At 45.3% G+C, this 25,231-nt stretch overlaps 1 protein-coding gene across 4 annotated transcripts; it reads left to right on the top strand.

Annotated features, from left to right (window-relative positions):
• Positions 1-47: 47 nt before the first annotated feature.
• Positions 48-25,231, top strand: LOC106575179 (protein Shroom2). Of its 4 annotated transcripts, XM_014151473.3 has the most exons (10): positions 48-962; positions 2,612-2,760; positions 14,214-14,342; positions 14,668-17,224; positions 17,450-17,532; positions 18,046-18,780; positions 19,533-20,123; positions 20,952-21,132; positions 23,017-23,289; positions 23,563-25,231. In XM_014151473.3, the coding sequence occupies exons 1-10, from the start codon at positions 753-755 to the stop codon at positions 23,830-23,832; spliced, it is 5,178 nt and encodes a 1,725-aa protein (XP_014006948.3). In that variant the 5' UTR covers positions 48-752; the 3' UTR covers positions 23,833-25,231. The 4 variants fall into 4 exon arrangements, with proteins under 4 accessions (XP_014006948.3, XP_014006955.3, XP_014006957.3 ...); XM_014151480.3 differs by lacking the exons at positions 48-962; positions 2,612-2,760 and adding an exon at positions 9,434-9,597; XM_014151482.3 differs by lacking the exons at positions 48-962; positions 2,612-2,760 and adding an exon at positions 9,655-11,855.

Genomic DNA, 25,231 nt, shown 5'->3' with positions numbered 1-25,231 from the left:
AGATTATTTTATAGAATAAAACCTATAAAATGGCCTAAACCCGTGTTTACCACAATTTATTTTCGGCGTTTATCCAAAAACGCCATTAATTTTCTCCATAGGCTTTGTCGAACGAACCATGGGGGATTATAGTGCCTACAAAAAGACGCCATTACTATTTCTGTCTATGCAGGTGTCTCATCGCAGGTGCTTGTCCAGTACAGACCTTCAACACTGGGTTTTCACTTGACTTCGTATTCTTTTCCTGTTCTCCTCAAGTAGGCTTGCCTAAACTATTTGATTTAGTATATATTTTTTTGCTTTCTAAAACATTAACCATGTCTTTTTCCGACGTGTCAAAACTTTGGATTGTTGTCTGCTTAAAGAGAAGCCAGCTGGTTGAAAACGATGCGTGAGGTATCAAATTATGCCTGTTGAATAGACACACTTGGAGAGGAGGGCAGGCCTATGTTTTTTTCGTCACCGTTGGTTACTATGAGTGACGGGGTAAAGATGTCCGTGATGGAAAACATAAGGAAAGAAAGAGGACAATTGATATCGATTCGCCGTCTTACCAGGATAAACGACAACTGTACAAGCTGAGGGTAGTCGTTATTTATCAGCTAAACGCATTATCGTGTATGGAGTATGGCAGGGGTTCACATATGACAGCAAATTCTAGTGACTAGTTAGTTGATCATTCTCTTGTGAAATAAAACGGGGGCTAATCGGGAACTTCTGATTGTCAAGAGTTCCCATCCCTCTTCAACACTATGTACGTCGTCGACTACAGAAGCGAATTAAGGATGTCAGCCAGAGAAGTCAAAGCCTTCCTAGACGCGGACAGATTCAAGGGTGTCGGGGACGGGATTCGGGATGATGTTGAATATAGATTTGTGGATGTCCTGCTGTTTGGTGGGGCGCCTTGGGGGTTCACTCTCAGAGGGGGTCTGGAGCACCGAGAACCACTGCGCATAACCAAGGTATCCTATCTATCTATCTATCTATCTATCTATCTATCTATCTATCTATCTATCTATCTATCTATCTATCTATCTATCTATCTATCTATCTATCTATGATTAGGATGAAGAAAGATAAATACAGAGAACCCTTATTGACTTAACTTTAGCCACACTAGTTAACAACAGAAGTGCAAATAAACAACAATAACAAGTACCATAGATCAATCATGCAAATAAAAACAATTTAAATGTAATTATTTCTCCACTGTCATGGATGGGTTTCACCTTTCCTGTTTCCCCTGATATGAAAATAAGGCTGTGTGGAGATTAAACACTGGAACATCACTGTCGTTTCCTGATTGGTTAACTGTGTGTGTTTCTTCCAACACTCATGTTTTCTCAGTCCGGAAATAGTTGGGGCTGTTCCCATGCCTTTATGCCTTTGGTATGTTGCATATTTTCACCTTTAAACTTCTGCCCTGGCCAATGTCTTGAGCACATCTCTACTAGTCACCACAAGTTTTGTTCTATGTGTGTTTGGGGGTGGGGGGGCTGTCTTCCATGCTCATCACAGCAGTACCAGGAACCGTTTAGGAATGCAGAAGTGAAGATAATGTGTGTTTGGCAGTGGCTAACCAGGATTGGCTCAGTCGATGCTGCTCTCCACCAGAATGAGGAAACAGTTTGTTTCCTTCCATTTCCATTTCTATTCTCCGTTCTGTTTCCATTCCCCTCCTGTGCTCCTGTATGTGTAGAGAATAAGTGATGGAATGTGCAACAAGTCTGCTCCAATCGTTCTCAAGTTGCTTATGGTTCCATTTTTTTTTATCAGAGCTCTCAGGTTGCCACTTTCAGAAGCTACACGAAATAACAATCCATCCTGTTCATTTTAGATTACATTTACATTTTTTTTTTTTTTTTTTTTTACATTTTAGTCATTTAGCAGACGCTCTTATCCAGAGCGACTTACAAATTGGTGCATTCACCTATAATATCCAGTGGAACAACCACTTTACAATAGTGCATCTAAATCTTTTAAGGGGGGGGTTAGAAGGATTACTTTATCCTATCCCAGGTATTCCTTGAAGAGGTGGGGTTTCAGGTGTCTCCGGAAGGTGGTGATTGACTCCGCTGTCCTGGCGTCTTTGATTGATATAATTTACAAAAGCATACATCTCATATAACTTTGACTTGCTTCATTTGCTTGTCAGTAGTAGGCTAGTCCCCCTCTGAACGTTGAGACGGGCTGGAGAGAGGGGATTTGGAAGGGTGGATATGATATAACCATTTTTAATGAAGTTGACTCAATGCCAGCATGGCAGGGTTGAAGAGAGGGTCCTGTCAACACAGTCTGTGGATGGAATGTGATATTCTTCTAAACTGATGAACTATGGAAAGTGAACTGTTATTAAAATATACTTCACTAAGAGACATTAAGTCTGTAACATGTTATTTTATCCACATAACTATCAGACAGCATCCCCTTGACAAGCCCCTTTTGCCCTGCCAACACTATCTGTGTGCAATTGTTTTCTTATACTCTTCACTTCAGAAATGTTAACAGTCCCAAAATCTCAATTTGCCCCAGTATGTTATAGCTGTTTTATTAATGATGTATAAACTACTTATTAACACCTTTAATTAAACATTCCTGTTGTGTGATTCAGGTGGAGGAGGGCAGCAAGGCGGCGACCGTCAGCCTGCAGGTGGGAGATGAGATCGTCAACATCAACACAGTTCCCATCAGTGGATCCAGACAGGAGGCCATCTGTCTGGTCAAAAGCTCCCACAAGACCCTCGCCCTGGTTGTCAGAAGGTGGGCTATGAGCTGCAACTAAATTGCCCTTACACCCAGGCACAATACATTTCTATTGAATTGAATATGACAGACATTGAATACAGGATGTCTCAATGGGTACTATCATAAAGTGATTGCTGCGTACCATCTCTCCCATTGTGCTGAGAAGAAGTGCCCTGTGTTTAAAATGGTATACATTAAACTTACGGATGTACATTAATATATTGTTTTATCTGAAACTGACACACCAGAGTTGGGCATATCAGGAAGAAAGGTTTTTTGTACAAATGACTTTCACTCTGGACTCAAGTGTCTGCAAAGTGTCAAACAAGCTAACCTTAACCCACAAAGACACTATCTTGGAAACGAGGAGTCCTGTGTAATGTAGTCGGTGCATTCAGAAAGGGAATTTCAGAACCAGCTGGAGGTGTATCAGTTCACCCACTTTCACCTGCTGGGATGAAACGTAAAGCAACGAGGCTGCAGTTGTAATTGGTGCTACAGTCACACATTGCCCTTTGCTGGGGTTTGTTAACAGGTGGGAATATTTTATGTACAGTTCCAGTCAAAGGTTTAGACACACCTACTCATTCCAGGGTTTTCCTTTATTTTTACTATTTTCTACATTGTAGAATAATACTGAAGACATCACAACTATGAAATGACACATATGGAATCATGTAGTAACCAAAAAAGTGTTCAACAAATCAATATATTTTAGTTTCTTCAAAGTAGCCACCCTTTGCCTTGATGACAGCTTGGCACACTCTTGGCATTCTCTCAACCAGCTTCACCTGGAATGTTCTTCCAACAGTCTTGAAGGAGTTCCTTGTTGGCTGCTTTTCCTTCACTCTGTGGTCCAACTCATCCCAAACCATCTCAATTGGGTTGAGATCGGGTGATTGTGGAGGCCAGGTTATCTGATGCAGCACCCCATCATTATCCTAATTAGTCAAATAGCCCTTACACAGCCTGGAGGTGTGTTTTGGGTCATTGTCCTGTTGAAAAACAAATGATAGTCCCACTAAGCCCAAACCAACTTTTGACTGGTACTGTATTTGTGAAGACAATGTTTATGGCCTCAGGGACTGTATATTGGTGCAACTCTAACCACTGACATGCATAGACAGGACTGTCATTATACTAGACGCATGTCATTTATAGAATATTGCTTGGTCATAAAGTACAGTATACCTTAGTTTGAACTGTAGGAGTGGAATGCTAACTGATCATTACTAAACCGCGAAGGGCAGGGCCACAGCTTGTTATGGTTACACTAGGACTAGGTACGAACTTCACTTTTTTTTACACTCTTTCATCCGTGATATCTACTATGCTTAGTAAAGCAGTGTGAAGTTAAATGTTTTACAGATATCTATGATATCTACCCAACAGGTGAAGGGATGCAGTACATGCCTTTAAATTATGTGAGCAAACTAAGCTCTTCACACAAGTGTCGAGAAAGCCAGTGTAGAGGACATTGAAGACCGCCCTATAGGGGAAGGAATGCTCTGAACTTTGTGGCGTGTTCATAAAACACATTCTCTGGTAGGTGTGAAGGTGTCAATGCCAGCAAATATCTATTTCGTTCATTTACGACTAGACTGCTCAATAGCGAATGGGAGGCTCAGAGAGTATGGGGTGGGATGTGATGTGTGTAATCTCATTATGGTCCCGTGTGGTTCAGTTGCTAGAGCATGGCACTTGCAACACCAGGGTTGTGGGTTCGATTCCCATGGGGGACAAGTAACAAACAAAATCTGAAAATGTATGCACTCACTACTGTAAGTCGCTCTGGATAAGAACATCTGCTAAATGACTTAAGTGTAAAATGTATTGTCTGAGCTCCAAACTCTGTTAAACAACCACCGATGGGTGACGTGAACAAGGAAAAGCAGATACACGGTTTAAAGCTGTGGGAGGATGGGTGGAGGTGTCTAGGCCTGTGAGAGTGAACATCTAGTAGTGTTGTCACCAGAATGTTGACTTCCATACCAGGTTTAGTATCACAATGCTCGATACTAGTGGTGTGCCGACCTGGCCGTACTCATATTCCTAATCGTATCTGTAAATTGACAGTTAATAGTCAGATCGGCAAAAACGGAAGTGTTTTAATATGCCTAGGTATTTTGACATCCTACTTATCTCCCGGTACGTTTATAGACCAATCAAGTGTGTCTGTTTCCTCAACTTGCAACAGGCAGAAAAGTTTGAGAATGCACATCGGCGGTTCATCTTTTTTCTCTACTCTCGGCCGCTTGTTAGATATTATGCACATTGATAGCTTGCTGGCTAGCAAACGTCCTCGACCATCTGATTTATCACAGTAGCAGGCAAACGGGAGGCAGCAGCAATCTAAATGATCATACCGAAGTCAGAGAATGCAAACGTCCTCGACCATCTGATTTATCACAGTAGCAGGCAAACGGGAGGCAGCAGCAATCTAAATGATCATACCGAAACATGCGAGGAGAAGTGATCAGATGAAATTATGAAGTGAAGCGAGTGGATGGAGAAATACAGGATCAACGTACAGCCCACCCTTCTCTTCACAGACAGGCAAACTATCCAGTTGAGGTATTTAGACCACATAGCACCTTGCACTTGATTGAAAGATGCATGCTGCCACATATATATATATATTTAGATCACGCATAATAACAAAAAATACTGGGATCATAATCGTATCAGGAAAATTTCCCATATCCGTTACGATACTCATTTTGTCCGACTACTGGGCACAACCCTACTTTATACTATCATGATACTCGATACCAAAACAATACCACATTAAAAAAAATAAGGCATTTTAGCCAAAGTCACAGAATGGCATTTATGTATGTACATTTTTCAGAGAAGGCCATGTATGCATTAATTAATAAATGATACAATCATTTTGACTTTGTTTGACTACAGAACTTATTTGAATGGTAAATCTCTTGATAAACTGGGTAAGTCAAGATTGAGCTTGTTATGGCTGATTTCATCGGGCTACAGATGACCATCTGTTTCCCTTCCATTTATTGTACTGATCAACAACATTTGCATAGAAGTAACTTATTTTATTCAAGTGCTCTTTAAAAGTCTCTTTAACCAGTAATGACGTCATTCATTAGGCAAGAGAGAGCCCTATTCTCTCTCACAGTCAATAAACTGAGACAGAATAGATCGTCTCTGGGAGAGACTTTGATTTAAGTGAATGAATTAAGTTTTGGTGGCAATCTGCTTTGAAATCAGCATATTTTGCATTATGGTTCCTCAAACAAAGTACCAGAGAGTAGTGAATTGACATTAGCTTCAGTTGTAAGCTAGAAAGGGAAGTTAGCCGTCAAAGCTGGAAGCTACTGGTTTCTTCTTGCATTGTAAAGTGTTGTAGCCTGTATGGAGATTGTGTTGTGAACAGTAATTAACCGTTTCAACATTTCTACATGCCGTGTCACATTATTCAAGTGTGTAAACTTCTATGCATCATGAGTGGGGAGCTAACATGAGCTAACAGCCCAGACTCCCAGTGCAGGCTATAGAGCAGACACGGTGTGCTCGCGTTATAAAGGCGTCCGCATGCTTCACGTGCATGTATTATGATGACATTTTGTGATGTTTTGGACTTCGACAAGTTAAAACATTTTTTTTTAAAGGCTGTTCGGGCACAACATTTTTTCTGGAGGCCAGTCGAAGTTCGGAGCTGAAGTCTATGCCCCTTCGTCGGCGATTGGTCAACTGTAGGGATTCTTCAATAAAGTCTTTGAATAACAACAAAGAGAGTTGACTCGTTTTCAGGCACATTTATTAACAGAAAATACTTAGTTGGATGTAAAATTGCACAACTAAGCTCTCTTTGGAACCCCCCCCCCCCCATCAAATGAATGACAGATTTCTTGAGTTAGGTTAACTGAATATTTTGATGAAGTGTATTACTGGCTACGCCGGCTCAAAATGGAGAAACAGTACTATTGCCGCTTTTTTTTCTAGTCTTTTTAAGGGAGTATGCAAGCACACTCGTTTGGCTGCGCTGATATTTGACAGAAGTACCGAAAATAACAAATTCTAGTACCAAACCATTTTTCATGTTCTAATATTGAAAAAGTACAGAACTTTCGGGTATACAGTGCAGCACTAATATCTAGTGCCTTGGAGTGCATGTTTACACTAGAAAAGCCAGACTTTTACAGCCCCAGTGTTGTGGTTTTTCTCATGCTCCTCTGGCTGGCTGTCTGGGTCTTTGTCCCAAATGGCAACCTATTCTATAGTGCAATACTTTTCACGAGGGCCTATAGGGCTCTGGTCAAAAGTAGTGCACTATATAGGGAATAGGGTGCCATTTGGAATGTATCTAGGTTGTATACAGCAGAAATATACTGCCGATGTCATGACTGAGGCAGGGGGGCTGCATGTCATTTAGAGACTGACTGGGCCTCCCTGCTCATTGGCTGAGGAAGACAATGGACCCATTGTCCAGACTTCTCTCTCTGTGTCACGGTTGTTATTTCAGGTTAGATAATGACTCTTAAATGGCACAGAGGAGTATCTGGGGAGTAGGGGACGAGGGTAGGGGCAGAGAGAGCGAGATGTATGCCAAGTTTCGGAACATGGGAGACCTTTAGCCCACTTCACCTCGGCTCTCTGTCATCACCAGACATCACTCTGTCCAGAGACACCCATCGGTTCTGTTTCCCGTATGCTTCTTACACTTTTAAATCCCATTGACAGACCCTTGATCATTCTAACTTTCAGCTCCGACTGCCCCACTACAGGTCAAACCCTTCCTCATTATGACTCATTCATTACTCAGGAATGTTACCCTTCAATGCCAAGGTTTTCTGAGATGACTTGGCAATTGAAAGTAAACCTCAGTTTACGTAAATCAATGATGCTACTTGAGGCGGTCATCTAGTTTATCAGTCGGCCACAAACGTGTGTGTGATACACTAGCTAGCCTTATGACACCATTAGAGACGGGACCACGGAACAAAAGGGGAACCATTTTCCATGTGAGTGCACCCTGTCAATCACACAAAGAGGGCCAGTTAGGGCCATTGTCTGGGGAGCCAGGGCCAACTAGCGCTCTGTCCCAGGGGCTTTGTCTGAATTCCAGGGTCCTGGCTGGCTGGTCTAGCTGCCTGGCTGTGGCGGTGTCGTTGGCTGTCCCTGACGTAGATGGACTGAGACAGCTGGTGGTGGTAGGGGACTGTCACCACTCAACAGGCAGGGCCCCTGTGTGTGAAAAGACCACTGTGTGTGTGAATAGACCACGGCCAAACTGCCAACCCGCTGCATTTTGGCACCACCAGTAACTAGCTAATGACCATATGCTGGTCTAGAAGGCATGCAGAGTATTCTTAGGTGAATTCTTTGTGAACCCCCCCGTGGATTTGAGACTTTAACTCTCTCACACACACAGTGAATTGAATGGGGGCCAATGATGGATCAACCCTGATTTTATTTAGGCATCCAGTATTGAATTTCCTCAATCAGACATTCACACCTCTGTGTTGTATTCTGCTGTTAATGTGATTTCATCTCTCCGGACTCTGGTCTTCCAAACTCCCTGCTGCTAACCAGAACAAACAACTGCAGAAAGGATGGGATCAGTAGAAGAGGCACAACAACAGTGGACAAAGTTGCTTTTTTCTATGTAATATAAGCCTAGTGAAGTCGCGTAACTCTCAGTACTCTATGAAAATCTGAATGTTTTTTTATATGTTGTTGAATTTCTCTCTGTGGTTTTTGTGTTCGTATAAACATGTTTCTTCTGTTCAAGTGTGTTGTAGTATAGTATTTTTTTAAATTAATTTCACCATTATTTAACCAGGTAGGCTAGTTGAGAACAAGTTCTCATTTACAACTGCGATCTGGCCAAGATAAAGCAAAGCAGTTCGACACATACAACATCACAGAGTTACACATGGAATAAACAAACACAGTCAATAATACAGTAGAAAAAGTCTATATACAGTGTGTGCAAATGAAGTAGGATAAGGGAGGTAAGGCAATAAATAGGCCATGGTGGCGAAGTAATTACAATATAGCAATTAAACACTGGAATGGTAGAATGTGCAGAAGATGAATGTGCAAGTACAGATACTGCGGTGCAAAGGAGCAAGATAAATAAATACAGTATGGGGATGAGGTAGTTAGATGGGATATTTACAGATGGGCTATGTACAGGTGCAGTGATCTGTGAGCTGCTCTGACAGCTGGTGCTTAAAGCTAGTGAGGGAGATATGAGTCTCCAGCTTTAGTAATTTAGTAGGCCATACTTGAGGCATATACTTGCATAAAACTGATAAAAAATAGAATCTGAATCCAATTAAATATTTTTACAGTAATTTAGTGTAAACTCTTGCCTCATAACATCATAGAAGGTCCCTGCTGACTGGCTCCAGCGTCTTAATGCCTGAATCCTATTACATCTTGTAAAGCCACAGGCATGGACTCACACAGCTTAGAGAGAGGGCAAAGTAGTAAACACTGTAAAAAAAAAAACTGTTAAATCTTATGCAAATCCTATACGAACCAGTGTAAAATATGCTTTATTCCTGGTGTAGACTCCATAGTTTGTGGAGTATCTGGATAGATCGTCTTTTACTGTATTAACTCTTTCTTTTTTTAAATGTGTTGTAGATTTAGCCTCCCCCGCTTGGTTTGGAAAGTGGAATGTTCCATGTTGCCTAGGTGAGTTGACATTGCTAGTTGGGATAGGTTGTCTCACTAGAGCTCATTGTTTTCATTCGCTCTGCTTTGGGAAGGCAGTGTAGTCAAATGAGGACAGCCAGGCTCTGGGGGTGGTTGCTATTGTATCTCCCTTGATATGCCTGGATTGAGGGTAGGAATTCACTGAAGACGTCATTTCAGGTATGCTTTTCTCTGTTATTCACTTTAATGGTAAAGAGTTATCCAGAAGTGAGACTCGCAGGACAAGGAGGGCACTGCACCTTTATCTGCTGTAAAGGTTATCTTGTCGGACTCTTAGTGTTTCAAAAATAGTCATTTTTGGTGGTGTATCTTGCTGCACAATGACAATTGTCTATATTGCTTTATTCTTAGATATGTCACACTGTAGTTTTGTCTTCTTCCATTATCAGATTTGAAAACGGGGTTGCTGACAGCCAAAATAAAACAAGGCATGTCTTTTCAACTTTTCCACAACTTTTAATTGAATTGGGCTGTGTGGTTAAATGGTCCTTTTATGGGGTATTGTATAGTCAACCTAAACATGTGAGGAGGGAGAGGAAGATCCTGTAGTGTTTACTCTTGTCAGGCAGGGAGTCTCCCATCCTCAGGCAATGCCCTGGATTAACACTGACCCATTAACATGACAGTGAGGGCCTCTTCTCCCCTCTACCTCCACTCCCACACAAAGACAAACTGTTCTACTCTAGAGTAAGCATTTACTCTGAGACAGACACTTGATATTTTTGGGGTGACTGTATCAGATCTGGGTTAGGACTTAGGCCATCAGTTTGTTCTTCCAGATGTCTTTATAGAATGAGGGTAAAGGGGACTGACCGTCGTCCCTATGCCACATGCTAATACCCACTATTTTACCAGCTGGTATCTGAACCCTGTAGGAACAGAACGGCATGTAACGTGGGTGTGGAGCCTGATGCTGAGGTCTCCTCTCTGTAACCAGCCGTTAGGCGATAAGCCCAGCTGTGATTACGCTGGCACTTTTCTATTGTGTCGCTTGTTTCATTCAGCCCCCATTTTTAAAAAGCAGGCACCAGGCAGCAGGGCTCAGTGGACCTGGGCGTAGCAGGGCACACTGCCTGATTCTGTTTGGGTTTTGGTTCTTCTGTCCAGCAAGGTGGTGATTCAACAGGTCTATTTCCTTATTAGAGTCACTGGTTCTTCACTGGTTATCTGAACCAGTCGGAAATAGCTCTTCTCTTAGAAATGTTTACTGTTATTTTAAACGGGGATCGATTTGTGTCTAGGGACTTGCAGTGTTTGGTTTACATACATCAACCGCCAACACCTCGCCATTCTGGAATGTAATGGTGGAGTACCTGCCAATGACGCTTGTTCTTTGACTGCAGGACTAAACCATCTCCACTGGACGTCTGTATCAAGTTCCTGTGTTTTCCAACATGACTGATATCATTCAGATAGAGAAGTCCAGTAGTTAGTTACCTTGTCTTTCTGCCATCAAGGTCATTGCGGTGTTCACTAACAAGAGAGAGTACGATCAGTTGTTTTTCTGTGTTCTTCTCTCCATGGTCAGCTGACCTATGACACCGTTAATTAAGTGGAGGTCTCTGTCTGGTCACTACGATATAGCGTACATCCCAACGCCAACTGTGTGGTGCGCGTTGGTTGGTTGCCAATGACCTGTTTTTGTAATGCCTTCTTCAAATCGGCTTTACAGATTCCTCTGGAATTGGAACTGTTTAGAACTAATCTACATGTCCAAGCTAACTGCAATTCGGTGAAACCCTGTTGATTGTCTCATGCCAGGATTCCGTGCGTGACTAATATCGAGTGTGTGTGTGCTGACTGACCATGCAAGCAATCTTACTTTTTCAACTCTACTCCAGTGGTTAATGGGCCGTAGACTGATCTACAGCAAGGACACTGGGCATGACAATAACCCTGGCCCCTCCCCTCCCGAGGTAAATCCCCACAATCCCCTAGGAAATATCCCATTGACTACAACACTGGGAGGACACACACTTGTTGGAGCCACACCAAGATGAAGTGTGTGTGTGTGTGTGTGTGTGTGTGTGTGTGTGTGTGTGTGTGTGTGTGTGTGTGTGTGTGTGTGTGTGTGTGTGTGTGTGTGTGTGTGTGAAGAGAAGGGTAGAAGAGCTCTCTCTCTGTGTTTGAGAGCTCTGTGATTGGACTGATACAGCAGAAGTTATGGATGTGGAGAATTCCTTTGCACAGATAGTTCCTTTGCCAAAGAAGCTGTAAAATCTGACCAGGGTCTGTAGAAGTGCCTTGTCGATCATTGAAGTGTCTCAAAGGAATGCACTGCGTAGAAAGGCTCTGAGGAGAGGGGCAGTCATTTTCAGCCTGCTTTATCAGCTCTCTGAGACGCTGTTATTTGCTAAAAGAGAACTGACAACAAAAGAGTGCATCTGAAATGCCACAGCGAGATTGCTAATTCTTTGGTAAGTTTACTTTGATTTCTTCTTATTAAGCTCATTGAACTTCCCTCTCTCATCCGTCTCCCTACCTAATGCTCTGTCAACTCCACGCCGAGCAACTTAAAATTGGGTTTCAATAAATCTCTTCTTTCAGTTTGAAATGCTAATTCTCTCCACGTATATTTACAAAGCTTTCCTTTTGATTTATTCTGTTTTTATCTAAGCCTACAGTTCAGGTTACACTTTTCACACTTGCTGCCCGCATAGCCTAGATATTCACACCCAATTGGGTCAGTTTCGCTACTGTTTGTTTTCGAATGTCGTTTTCACAGAAACCGGAGGAGGATTTTCTGAAACTAACCCCGACGTCTCCTCCTCCTCCCCTCTGGGTAGCTGTGGCAGTTCAGCTGTAACCCTGACAATAAGGACTCCTGACTAGAAATCCATTTGCATTTCTATTGTGAGCTGTTAGGGGTCTGCTAGGGCAGCATACCACTCTCAGGACCACTGACTGACTGGAGGAGGAAGGGAGGGAGGGAGTGTCGGTGTGCGTGCGTGCCTACGTGGTCTGTCATAGTGTGTGTGTGACGCTCTCTGTCTTTATGCTTCTTATTGAGGAGGAGAGCTTCTCAGGTTGCCCTCAGCCTCCCTCCCATAAATTAGCTTGACTCCATGAGCCAAGTGCCTGAACTTTTGGAAGATTGCCAACGTTGATGTCCCACTTCAGACTGAGCTCCTGTGGGGCTGACTGCCAATCAAAACGCATCTTCACATTCCTTTGGCCCCATGATGGAATGTAGGAGTCTTGTATCGTAGATCAGAGAGGTTAAGGATTTGAGTGGGTGGCTCTTAGCCTTATGCTTATACAGTATCTGTAGTGCACAATGTGTCGCTCTTGTCTAGTACATTCTGGTCGAGTGAACTAGGTGTTTGTCAGGGGGAAGAAAAGGGACTGAAAATGCCCTGTTTGACCATACCTGGCTTCAAATACTATTTAATATCATTTCACATTCATTATCTGGGCTTGACTGAGCTTTCCCGGCACAATGGAACCAATGGAATAGCTGTAAAAGTGCAAATCCCACCCATCCAGCACTCCAGGCAGGCTGAAGCAAACACTAAATGTATTTGAAATATTTCAAGTAACATTTGAATCCAGGTTTGTGTTGAACAGACGCCAGCTTGGACATAGTGTGAAACCACTGATCTCATCTTTCTAACTGATTCAAAAGGCTAAGCCCCCGCCTACACCATGCTGTTTACACTCAAGGGATCTCTCTCTGTCTGTCGCCATACAGCCATATGGCAGTGGGATGACCACCAGACAGACCATGTTAAAGGTAATTTCTATTCTGTCTCAGTGTTGTTCTTCTAAATAACAGATATTTCTCATAGATTACTACTGCAATGGCGGCTTCCTCTTGCGTTTGAGGACTGATTCATCGAACCTCTTAGAGTTGACCAAATTAACTACTGATCATTAAGGTCTGTCACCCGTGTTACATACCATACAATGAATATAAAGTATAAATCTCTTATTGGCCAGAAGGGGGTGCACTGTTCTCGTTGGTCAGTCACTAACAGTATACTGAGGAGCTTCTGTCCTTTGTAGCTCAGTTGGTAGGCCAGTATGAAAATGTATGTGCTCACTATTGTAAGTTGCTCTGGATGAGAGCGTCTGCTAAATGACTAAAATGTAAAATGATAGTGACCAGGAATTTGTTTTTGTGATTTGTATTTATTTTTTGACAATATTGTATGTGTTCCTCTGCTGCGTGCCCCAGGAAAATGAAAATGGTGGATATTGACTCACAGACCACCATGCCATCAGAATCAGAAACTGACAAACATGTGGCCAGGAACTTTCTCACCAAGATATTACGAAGTTCAATGAGGTACTGTGGAATAGCAACCTCCTCCAGTACACTAGCTATCCCAAACTGATCCTTCAGTGATCCCATGTGAATTTCAATGTTTGAACCCAACCCCATTCTGGGTGACATCAACAACATTGCATCCTGCTTCCAACATTACATGGCGTATAGTACTGTAGTTGTCTGTGGTCCTGTATGTGTCAGATTTGTTCAGTGAAAGCTTCACATTGTGTCTCATCTGTCTAGGTCTATATTTCATTAATTTGGTTCATATCTTCTACACAATGAATGTAAAATAAAAAATAAAATATCAGATAATTTTTTTTGTAGTGTATTTTTTTTTTTTTTTACTGAATTAGATATTTTTGTTACCTCTCTCCAACATGCATATCAGGAAGAACCGCTTCAAGGGGTGAGACTGAAATGCGAAAGAATTGTTTTTCTTTTACCTTCTATTTTTAATTAGTTGCATTTCAATAACATGCTTTCCTTAACCTTCTCTCCGTAGGAGGAATGAACCAGTCTCCCGGCCCCATTCATGGCACTCCTCCAAGTTCACAGGAGACCACCCCGAACCCACAGAGAGCCGCATAGAACCTCCACCTCCACCTGTGTGGCAGGTCAAACATGAAGTCAGGTGAGCTGCTGGAAGAATCTATGACCTCCTTCTCCTAGTGTCAGTGTTACTCAGACACTTCCCGTTAGGGTCGTCCCAGTTCCTAGAGAATGTGTCTGAGCTACATTCAGAGAGTTTATGGTTACTCCATCTCCTCAGAGGTAGGGGCAGCCATTATTCTTATTTGGTTCTCATCTCCACTCATTGTATATAAAAGTAGGTCAGTTATCAAAGAACAAGAAAACACTGAATAAAGGCATAATAAATGGATGATAATACCTAATAGATATCTAATTTAGCTACTGCTAACCAGATTATTAACACAATTTCTTGTATTGATTTCTAGTGCATCCACAAAAGACCTTTCCAGCTGCGGGGACCACGACTCGAATCTACGCCAGTTATCCAGCCAGTTCAGCTCCGTGGGAAATATGGAGAGAGTAGAGCGTCCCTCACACCCCTACCCACCAGGATGCCTCTCCCCCAGCAGGTACCACCGCAGTGCTGAGCCTCTCCCTGGCAGTGGAGGGTCTGGTGGGAAGAGCGAATCAGCCTTCAGTTGCCTGTCCTCTACCAGCCCTCCCCCGGAGCCTGCGCTGGCGCTCACCAACACTGCGGCGACTGAGGGCAGCGTGTTCTATAAGGGGGTCCAGACTCAGACCAGTGAGGTCGGAAGGCAGGGTGAGCAGCGCCACAGCCGGTACCTCCAGCTGCCCCAGGGGGACGGAGGCTCAGAGAGCCCCAGGACAGCCCCAGAGGAGCAGCCTGACTCCCGCTACTCCAGCTCAGGCTCTGGCAGATCGCACATAGGCCCTGTGTGGCACGTCCCAGAGAGGAGGAAGGTAGCAGCCCCCCCATCTCCTCCTCCTCCTCCCCTGCGCAGTGACAGCTTCGCTGCCACCAAGGTGTACCCTGCCTACACAGAGGGGCCTGGAGCTCCACACCACGGCCAGATGAAGGCCCAAGAACGAGGGTTGGACAGGCTGGCTGAGGCCCCAGAGAACAGCAGCTACAGAGGCCGGGGAAACCATATCTCTCACGATGAGAACGGGCCAGACCCCAGGTGCAGTTACAACCCTCCACCTCACAAGAAAGACTTCCTCCACCCAAACATAGCAGCAGGAGCACCTGACTACAACCACAACCAGCTCAGCAACCCAAACAAACTGTTCTCGCTGTCTAGCCAGGACGTGAGACAGAGTCAGTCTCCCTTCGCTTGCCTGCCCAACCACCAGCGGCAGTACAGCGACGAAAGCACTTTCTACCTGCAGACCAGATCCGCCCCACATCCACCGAAGCCGCAGAGCGTCGGTAGCTACTACCACAGCCTCCAGGAGCTCCCGACCAACCGCAGTAACAGCAGGAACCACGTGAGGTCCTCCACCACGTCCCTGTCCACCTCGACCATCGACCAGAACTATGACGGCGGAGGACACATCCGGTACTACTGCATCACAACCAAGCAGCCAGGCCAGCCAGAGACCCGTGTTAGACAGAGCAAATCAGAGGTCTGGATGGCTGACATGGAGCTAGCTAAGGGCTCCAACGACAGGGCCTCCACAAGTTCCTCCCACAAGACCAACAAGGTCAAGTATCCTCCTCAGCCGCCTTACGCCAGCAGCAAGGAGCGGAACGGAAATGTCAAACCGGCCAACGTTCTGCTTTACGAGCACACAGCCTCTAATTCCTTATCCTCATCTGGTAAACCTACCACTGAGGAGAGGGAGAGGTGGAGTGAGGGCCAGAGACCTTCTACAGAGGCCCAGCTTAGAAGCTCTTACTCTCCCAGTCCGCCCAAGGAACACAAGGCGGCACCGCTGAGAGAAGAAGACCCTTGGCTCTCTCAGGAGAACCATAAGATCTCTTCTCAAAAGACACCCATGCTCCACAGTCTGGCTCAGGAGAGTAGGAGCCTGGTGGAGAAGAATCACCCTGCTACGGCACCACCACCACCACCCAACGGCGGGGGAGACGCCAACCACGCCATACAGGAGGCTTTAATGGACAACACGGCAACGGGCAAACTGGCGAGACGCAGCGACCGATACGCCACCACCCTCCGCAACGAGATCCAGCTAAAGAGGGCCCAGCTGCAGAAAAGCCGGAGCGCTGCCACCCTGACCTGCCCCAGCGAGACGGAGGAGATAGAGGAGGAGACAGACCCGGGGGGGTGGAAGTCCACCTCCTCCGACGGCTCCTTTTCCTCCTCCTACAAGGACCACCTCAAGGAGGCTCAGGCTAGGGTCCTCCAGGCCACGTCCTTTAGGAGGAGAGACCTAGAACCTCCCGGGTCAGGGTCGGAGGCTCAGTTAACCAAACCCAACTCACACATAGTCTCCCGCATTGGCGGCCGCAAGCGTTTCCCTCTGAACAAGAGGGTCCACTCGTTCTCCGAGCCAGACAAGATCAACAAGCTGGGAGTGGAGGGTGAGGGAGAACATCCTGTTGGAACAGCACGGTCATTTGTAGACCGGCGGAAGTTCTTTGAAATGGCTGCTAAACCTGCTTTCTGCAGACCTGTCTCAACCATCCACAAATCAGGCCAGCAGAGCTCCAGCACCACCTCCAGCACTTTGGAGCACGGAGAGGGCAAGGCCAGAGGGAGAGCCCACTCAGGGGAAACTGAGGAGGGCTGGAGGCCGGGCCTGGCCAGTGAGACCTCCAGTGACCACCACCCAGACCCCCTCAGCCCCGCAGGCAGACAGGCCCTACTGGAGCAGCAGAGGCTGGGGACCTTCACTGAGTACCAGGTCACCTGGAACATGCAGAGGAAGGCTTCAGACACAAAGCCCCAGGGGAGGTACCACTCTGCTGACAACATCCTGGACCAGGGAACAGAGGAGACGTCTGTCTGTGTCCACGAGAGGTCCAGATCTTCTCCCTCACAAGACGTCTACACACAGGTGAGCGTTTCCATCGAATGGTTCTTAGTGTAGTGGTAGTAAAGTGATCTGCGTGACTTCCTTTTACGTTAGCACAGACATGCATGAGTTTGTTTGAAGATATAAAAGTCCGCGTTGTATTGTCTAAACATTAAACCTGCTGGCCAGAGTGCTGTTTTAGCAGAAGGTTATATTGGGCCAGCTATATTATGGTAATTCAGTGTATTCTTCATTTTCTTTCTGAAGATCCCTGTGCCATGGAGAGACTCTGTTGAAAACGCAAATCTGGATCACAGACAGGGCCAGCAAGGAGGCAGTTACACCACCAGGTGAGCATTTCACATTATTCTCTTCTCCACTCTAGTTTCTGTTCTCAGATCAGTTGTAACCTATCCACCTATTGTTGGAACACATTTCAAGGTGATACTTATCTGTTGACGGTGCAGTAACGCACACTCACATGAACATGAGTGTGTACTACAGTATAATAACAATATCAGTTTGAGTTAGGGCGAGTGGGGAGCATGCCAGTTCAGCTCAGGTGTAGTTATCAGGGTTTGGGAGGGAACTTCCCTGCCCAGGTAAAGCTACAGGTAAAAGTGTAAACCAATCCTGTTTCAGGCTATCACATTCAACTCCGGTCTCAGGTTGTAAACCCACTCGCTGCTCTCTGGGTGTTATTGCAGAGATTAGTTGATCTTTAAATGTTTTTATTTTAATGTACAGTAAGTGCTGAATTTGTGAATAAATCAATTCAGCAAGGCCTCTGCTCCTCATTTCAGTTGAATATGTGCTTTGTGTGAGTGTGTTGTTATATTTGCCTCTCCTGTTCTGTTTGCCAGAGGGCCGAGCAAGAGCCGAGAGCAGCCAGCCCAGCTCGACCACTTCCCACAGCCTCCACAACCGTCTATTCCAAGACTGACCGACACAGAGCCACACAGCAGCAGAGACGTGGCCGCCCCCCTCCCTCTCCCTCACCCCTCCGACCACAGATACAAATGTGATTCTGCGGACCCCGCCCACAACCTCCCAGCTCTCCCCCCGTACCCCTCCAACCACACCCACAGCTCTGTGTCTGAGCAACCACTACCACCTCCAACGCTGGCTCCCAAGCCCCAGAATACAGGCCTCATCATCATGCCACATTTGCCTCTCCTAGGCCTGGAAACCCCCTCAACCACATCCTCCACCTACGGACTGTCTTCCCAGGAATTCCTGCCTGTCCCTCGCACCCATCAGGCTGACCCAGTAGATCCATCATCCAGCAGCAGCTGCTCTCCCCATGGCACAGAGCTGGATCCTGCCCCAAACCAAGCCTGCTCCTTGGGCTCCACCCAGCTTCCCTCTCCATCCCCTGGGAGAACCGCTGGACTGGACACGGAGGAGGGAGCAGCTGATTCAACACTAGAGCCGCCACCCTCCTCCTCTTCCCACTCTCCTTTTTTCTCCTACCAGCCTGCCAGTCTGACGGTTCCCTCTTCATGTGGGACTAGTTCTCCCTCTCCTCAGTTTGCTCCACAGAGGCTGACGGACCAGCCCCCTGTCTCTGTGTCTATGCAGGATGAAGCCCAGAGCAGGTAAGCGTTAAGCAACTTAACTGGCATTCTCATGCCTGTCTCCTCAGCTCCCCTCAAACTACTGTACAGCTTTACGTAACTAACTGGGGATTGTTGTCCTGTGTCGTGTTGCTTTACTTCCAGTAAGTAAGTCTTGTCCGAGCCAGAACAGCCCCTAGTTGCAGGAGCCTATCTCCTGATTCTGTAGCGTGATGCAGCTCGATTTCAAGTCTCATTTCTTTGTCGTAGTAGCAGCACATTGATAGAGGAGGCTATGGTAAATAGTTTGGAATTACATGGTATGATGTGCCACAGACCAGAATGCAATGGTTTAGAGTTTTCCTATGATCTATTTCCCAATGATTTGTTTTCAGCTGCTCAGCATTGGGGCACACACAGTATTCTTGCCACAGTAGCCAGGACATTAAGCCTGGGGACAGAAGGCTGTCATCTTATTTGGTCATATGATTAACTGACTGCATGACCTTTCTGTCAGCGGCGCCGTTCCATCCCTTTAATTACCGTTGACTCAACCTGTCCACTGTCAGTCAGTAACACGACTGTAAGCTTGTATATGGTAGATGTGACTCACTCCTTGTTCCTGACATAAAATCCTATTTCTGTTTCAGTAAACTGAGCTGTAAATTAGACTAAAGGTTAAAGAATGTGTTCTTAACAATCATTTGTGTCATTTTAAGTGACATCTATCGCTCATTTTTCTCATAATACATTGGTTAACTTTAAGTTAAGACTAGTTACTATTGTCTCTACAGGCCAGAGAACAGGACAAACGCTGTGATGGAGATGAGCAGTGTAGGGAAGAAGGTCCCTGTGAAGATCGTCCATGCTGAGAGCACCACAGAGAGGGAGAGCCGCCAGTACCTGCTGCACAGTGAGAGAAATGGGGCCCCTGGAGTTTCAGAGGGGCCCGACTTTCCCCCGCCCCTACCGACCAGCCTGCCCTCCCCTGAGCCGCAGCCCTACTCCCTGTTCCGTGCCTACACCCCCTACACACGCCATGGGCCCCAGAGTCCCCCCAGGGACCCAACCCTCACTGTAGCCCCAGAAGAGGCCCTGTCCCATGGGCGGTCTCAGACCAACGGCCCCTCCGGTACCTCCGTCATGGGTCCCCAGCACCCTCAGAAGAGTAACTCGGAGGAGGATGTGAAGAGAGAGGAGCTGGCCAGAGACATCATGGACAAGGATAAGTCCCTGGTGGACATCTTGGACCAGAGTAAGATGAAGACCACCATGGACATGATGGAGGGGATCTTCCCCCAGGGGGAGCAGATCTTGGATGGGGGGCACCAGAGGAGGAAAATCTCCCCCAAACAGGGTTTGCCGCCCAGGGGCATGGATGACAGGTGAGCTGACTGGGAATGGGACCTGGCAGTCCAGAAATATAACATTTATGAACAAATGAACTGAGCTGGTAGTCATAACCTCATCTAGATAATCACACATGGTGCTGTGTATTTTTGTGTAATTACATTTTTATCAGACTGACTTCCTCTCCCACTTCAGAGGTGTTTGTTCAGATGAGTTAAAAAAAACACATTATGGTGTTGCGTTTTAATATTTCTTCCCATTGAGAGGATGAGTAGAGGGAAATGTATACATGGCAAAAACGTGTTATTTCAATGCTAAACACTTTACACAGATGCCCCCTGTTGGCACTATATTAAATCACAGACTACAACTGAATACAATGCAGGAGGGGCATAAACCTTCCATTTTACCTGCATTTTGAACCGACCTCTCTGAGATTTTACAACTGTAGGAGCTGTTCTGGCCCATCGATACTGAGCGGTCACCTCCTGCATTTCACATGACATCCTATTGCCTACTTTCTCCTCAATAGTATTGCAGTAGTACTAATAACCAGAATTATAAACTGGGTAGTTTGGGTCCTGGATGCTGATTGGCTAAAACAGAATTCCAGACGTGTGTATCAGATAATAATGACGCAAAACTACTTTTATATTTATGTTGGTAACCGGTTTATAATAGTAATAAGGCACCTCTGGAGTATATGGCCAATATACCACGGCTAAGGGCTGTATCCAGGGACTCCGCTTCGTGTTGTGCATAAGAACAGCCCTTAGGCGTGGTATATTGGCCATATACCACACCTTCTTGGGCCTTATTGGTTAAATAACCCTCTGCTTTCTGTCTGTCTCCATCCCTTCCAGAAGAGAGGAGGGGTGCATGTCTGCTGCTACAGGGTCCCTGGTGACCAGCTCCACCTACTACAGTACATCTGCCCCCAAGGCTGAGCTGCTCAACAAGATGAAGGACATGCAGGAGGACGAGCTGGAGGAGCTGGAGCAAGACTCAGAGGACGAACTGGACATCGACCTGGCCAGCAAGAAGGTACAGAGACACAGCGTAGTATACTGACCCTGTAAAACCGGTTTCTCCAACCCTGTTCCTGGAGAGCTATCCTCCAACCCCAGCTGTAACTAACCTGATTTCATCTAATCAACCAGCTAATTATTGAATCAGGTCTGCTAGATTAAGATTGGAGTGAAAACCTACAGAACAGTAGCTCTCCAGGAACAAGATTGAAGAGCCCTGCTCTAAAACAACACATTTCACTGCAGCTGTCTGGTGTATGTGACAATAAAACATTATTATTATTATTATTATTATTATTATTATTACTGACTGTTTCATGCCATATCAATCACTGATCATCAATCCAGCTCCTGGAGAGTCACAGGACTGCAGCTTTTCCCCAAGTTTAGCATCGTAATACACGATTCAAGTGATCTTCAACACTTTGGTTAGTTGAATGTGGTTCACTGCTGAGCCAAGGTAAAAACCTGCCGTTCTGCTGCTCTCCAGGACCAGGATTAAGGAATAGTGCAGACCTGTCAACATGCACGCATTTTGCGTACCAACTACGCAATTCTCTGTCCGTGTACGCAGGTAATGAATAGGGCCTGATTTTATTTACATTTTAATAAAGATATATCCACTAACATCCCAAATCTCGAGCTGCAACACACAGACACGTACAGAGTTTGTGTCAACGGACATGGAGATGAATACATCATTATTGGACGTAGCTACCCGGTGTCTGCCCCTCCTGCTTGTTGTGATGCTGTACGTAAACACATGGACAAATCCCTTTTGGACTCCATGTGTTGTGGGAAGGTAAACACTAATGGTTTCAAGCTAACGTTAGAGAACATAAGATGGACATTCAGTGGGCTCTGAAGTGCCAGCAGTTCATTTGCTAGTGAAAGAAATGAAATGCAAATACGAAAAGTAACTGGTCGCATTTGTGCGAGTGTGATGTACATTTAATTCTGCGTCCCATTAGTTGTATTTTACACGTAACATGACGAGGATCACGCAACCTGATAGACTGTAATTATGATCCACGTCACAGAAAGCATTACAAAAGTATAATCCAAAATAAATATAAACATCTTGGCATTAAATGGAGTCGGGAGTTTAGAAGACTGCGCGATGAAAGAATAATGAGTGTCCAGTATTAGCTATAGAGGCAATGCTTCTAAAATGCCTTTGCACTAAATTTGAGATTTTATCAATGACAAAAATCTGAAATGTATGCGCTGCAAAGAAATACAATAGGCACTGAAACAGCGGACTCTTCTAGAGAACAGCGTTCAGATTCCCTTTGCGGAAGCCTACTTAAGCTTTGTGTAGTCGGTTTGCGGTCTGTGCGATCATTTGTTTTTTTCAAAAGGATTTTGCTTTTAGTGTTGACTAGGAACCGTGTCTAAAAAGCCAATACTTGTGAGCTGGCCCGAGTGGTTGGCCCAGTTTGAAAGGTGACGAGTTCCTCTACTGTAGAGACTAACCTTGGGGGCATGTGCTAAGAAAAAAGTTATAGATAATTATCTCCATTCTACACCGTACATGTCATTTCCAAGAATAAGGTCCTTTGTGTGTTCTTTCTAATTATATCTTGTTAGTGACTTTTACCATATGTGGAAAGGGAATGCTGTCAAGAAAGCAAGTATTTCAACCTTTTATAGACTTGATTTGGTACAATTCTATAATTGCATCAGACTCACAAACAGCCACGCACCAGCATGGGGGGGGGGGGGGGGGGGGGGGGGGGCAATTTGTCTTGTGCTATGCACACAAGTTGAATCTCCAATTTTCTGGTACTCTAAGTTGGACAGGGTTGGCAGGACTAATAGTGCTTCAAGTACTATCCAGTATGTGAAATGGCTCTCTTGAATGTCATCTCCTCTTCTGTCCCTGTCTTTCTCCCCACAGCAAGAGCTGATTGACAGCCTGGGTAAGAAGCTGCAGGTGCTGCGCGAGGCCAGGGAGAGCCTTCAGGAGGACGTCCACGATAACAACTCTCTGGGGGACGAGGTGGAGGCCATGGTGCAGAGGGTTTGCAAGCCCAACGAGCTGGACAAGTTCAGGATGTTCGTGGGAGATCTGGACAAGGTGGTCAGTTTACTTCTCTCCCTGTCCGGCCGACTGGCCAGGGTGGAGAACGCTCTCAACAGTCTGGAGGAAGACACCACGCCAGAAGAGAAGGTAGGGGTTAGGGTGGAGGTTAAGGCAAGACATTTCTCACTCCCCACGCTACTCGTGAGGCAGGATTAGCTGGTTAACACTCATCCGCATTAGCTCAGAGCTATAGTGGTATTACAAACTAGAGTAAAGGGATGTTTGCATTTACCAACTTACAATATTCATGTTCAACATGAATTGATGTGTGTACTGTAAGTTAATCAGGAAGTTGCTTGCCTGCATTTGTTAGTATCCCTCCTACTGATCTGCCCCCTCTGTCTGCCCTCCCTCTCTCAGCGCACCCTGTCAGAGAAGAGGAAGCTGTTGATCAGACAACACGAAGACGCCAAAGAGCTCAAGGAGAACCTTGACCGGCGGGAGCGTCTGGTTTACAGCATCATGGCTGCTCACCTCAGCCACGAGAGCCTGGCAGACTACCAGCACTTTGTCAAGATGAAGTCAGCCCTCATCATCGAGCAGCGCAAGCTAGAGGACAAGATCAAACTGGGAGAGGAGCAGCTGAAATGTCTGCTGGATAGTTTGTTGGAGCAGAGGCTGCTGTTCTGACGATTGTTAGTGCAATCCGAGATCCTTGGGATGTCCATACCTTAACCCCTTCCTTAACCCCTACCCTAACCCTAACCTTTCAAATTCAATAGGGTGACATCAGAGTTGGGACGTCCCAAGGGTCTCATTTCATCTATTCCTTCTGACAATGGCCACACAGTGGTGATGTGGTGTACTGATGCAGACTGGCCACTATAGGGCCTCAGAGAGGCGCTGTTGGACTTGAATATGATGGAGTATTTTCTGTGTGCTTTGTTGTAGTTGACTGACTGACTTGAAGCCTGTTACATTTCAGTTCCACAGTACAGACAGGAGCTGTTTTTCTGTGCTGAAGAAATGCCCCGTTTCTGGATTTAAAGTAGCTCCTTAGAGGAAAGGAATTAAGATCGATGAAACTTGCTTTACTAAATGTGTTTGATTCAGGGATGTTGGTGAGGCCTCACGGTAAGGCCTATGCTCTCAAATGATTCCCAAGACGAGGCGGAGCGTCTCTGTTTTATATAATGTGTGTTTGAAAGATGTTTTTAGTAATTTATTGTAGCCTTTTAAATATTTACAGATGACTTGACATTTCAGGTAGTTAATTCCAATACAAATGATATATATTCTTATTGTGAAGTATAGGTTTTATAATTCGATCATTAACAGGGTTTTTCCTCAATGGGACAGTGCTGCTTTGGTTCAGAAGTCTAAAGTTATTTTCATATTTGCCCAAACAGTACTTACACACACCACTAAAGCTACAGCCCAGATGTGTATGTTTTCAACCAACCTTGTTCTCAGGCCCCACTTCCCGTACAATAGTATGGTATTCCTTGACAATGTTTATTTCTTACTCATGTGCTGGGATTGATGGTTACTGGTCTTTTTAATTCCAAAAGTATAAAAAGGTAATTAAACGTTTGAAATCAGTTCTGGGCAGCAGGTAACCTGATTATAGAGGTGAGCCAGGAACCAGAGGGTTGCCAGTTCCAATCCCGTGTCTTGCAGGAAAAATCTGTCGGGAAGTGAGTTGGTAACCGGAGGGTTGCTGGAATCAAATCCTAGATGCCATTGTGCCATTGAGCAAGGCACTTAACCCCCCTCCCCCACAACAACAGCTCCCTGAGTGCCCAGTGTGGCAGACCCCTGCACCACTCCAAAACATGTATGTGTATTTTCAAAGGCAGTTTCCTTTTGGAGGAGTTGGGTTAAAAGCGGAAGGTGCAATTTACCAATAAATTGATCTTAAAATCAAAGACCGAATTAGCACTTTATAGTCCCACAATTCCCCTGTTTAGGGACCTATCTCAACCTGACGTGCCTGGACGTCTGCCACTGTGAACACTACTTTGTATAACCATACATACATGCATTGTACTCTCACATCAATTTGAAGACAATAAACAGTATGACTGAT

This window comes from Salmo salar, chromosome 17 (assembly GCF_965601325.2).
Source record: "Salmo salar chromosome 17, fSalSal1, whole genome shotgun sequence".
In the NCBI taxonomy this organism is placed as follows: Eukaryota; Metazoa; Chordata; class Actinopteri; order Salmoniformes; family Salmonidae; genus Salmo; species Salmo salar.
Note: the sequence above shows the minus strand (reverse complement) of the source record. Positions and strands in the feature narration are given on the sequence as shown.

Excerpts from the sequence above, each read along its gene's own strand:
- LOC106575179 (XM_014151473.3), top strand. The coding sequence starts at position 753 with ATGTACGTCGTCGACTACAGAAGCGAATTAAGGATGTCAGCCAGAGAA. Across the intron at positions 17,533-18,045 it reads GGAGGCAGTTACACCACCAG|AGGGCCGAGCAAGAGCCGAG; the intron begins GTGAGCATTTCA and ends TCTGTTTGCCAG. Across the intron at positions 20,124-20,951 it reads CCCAGGGGCATGGATGACAG|AAGAGAGGAGGGGTGCATGT; the intron begins GTGAGCTGACTG and ends CATCCCTTCCAG.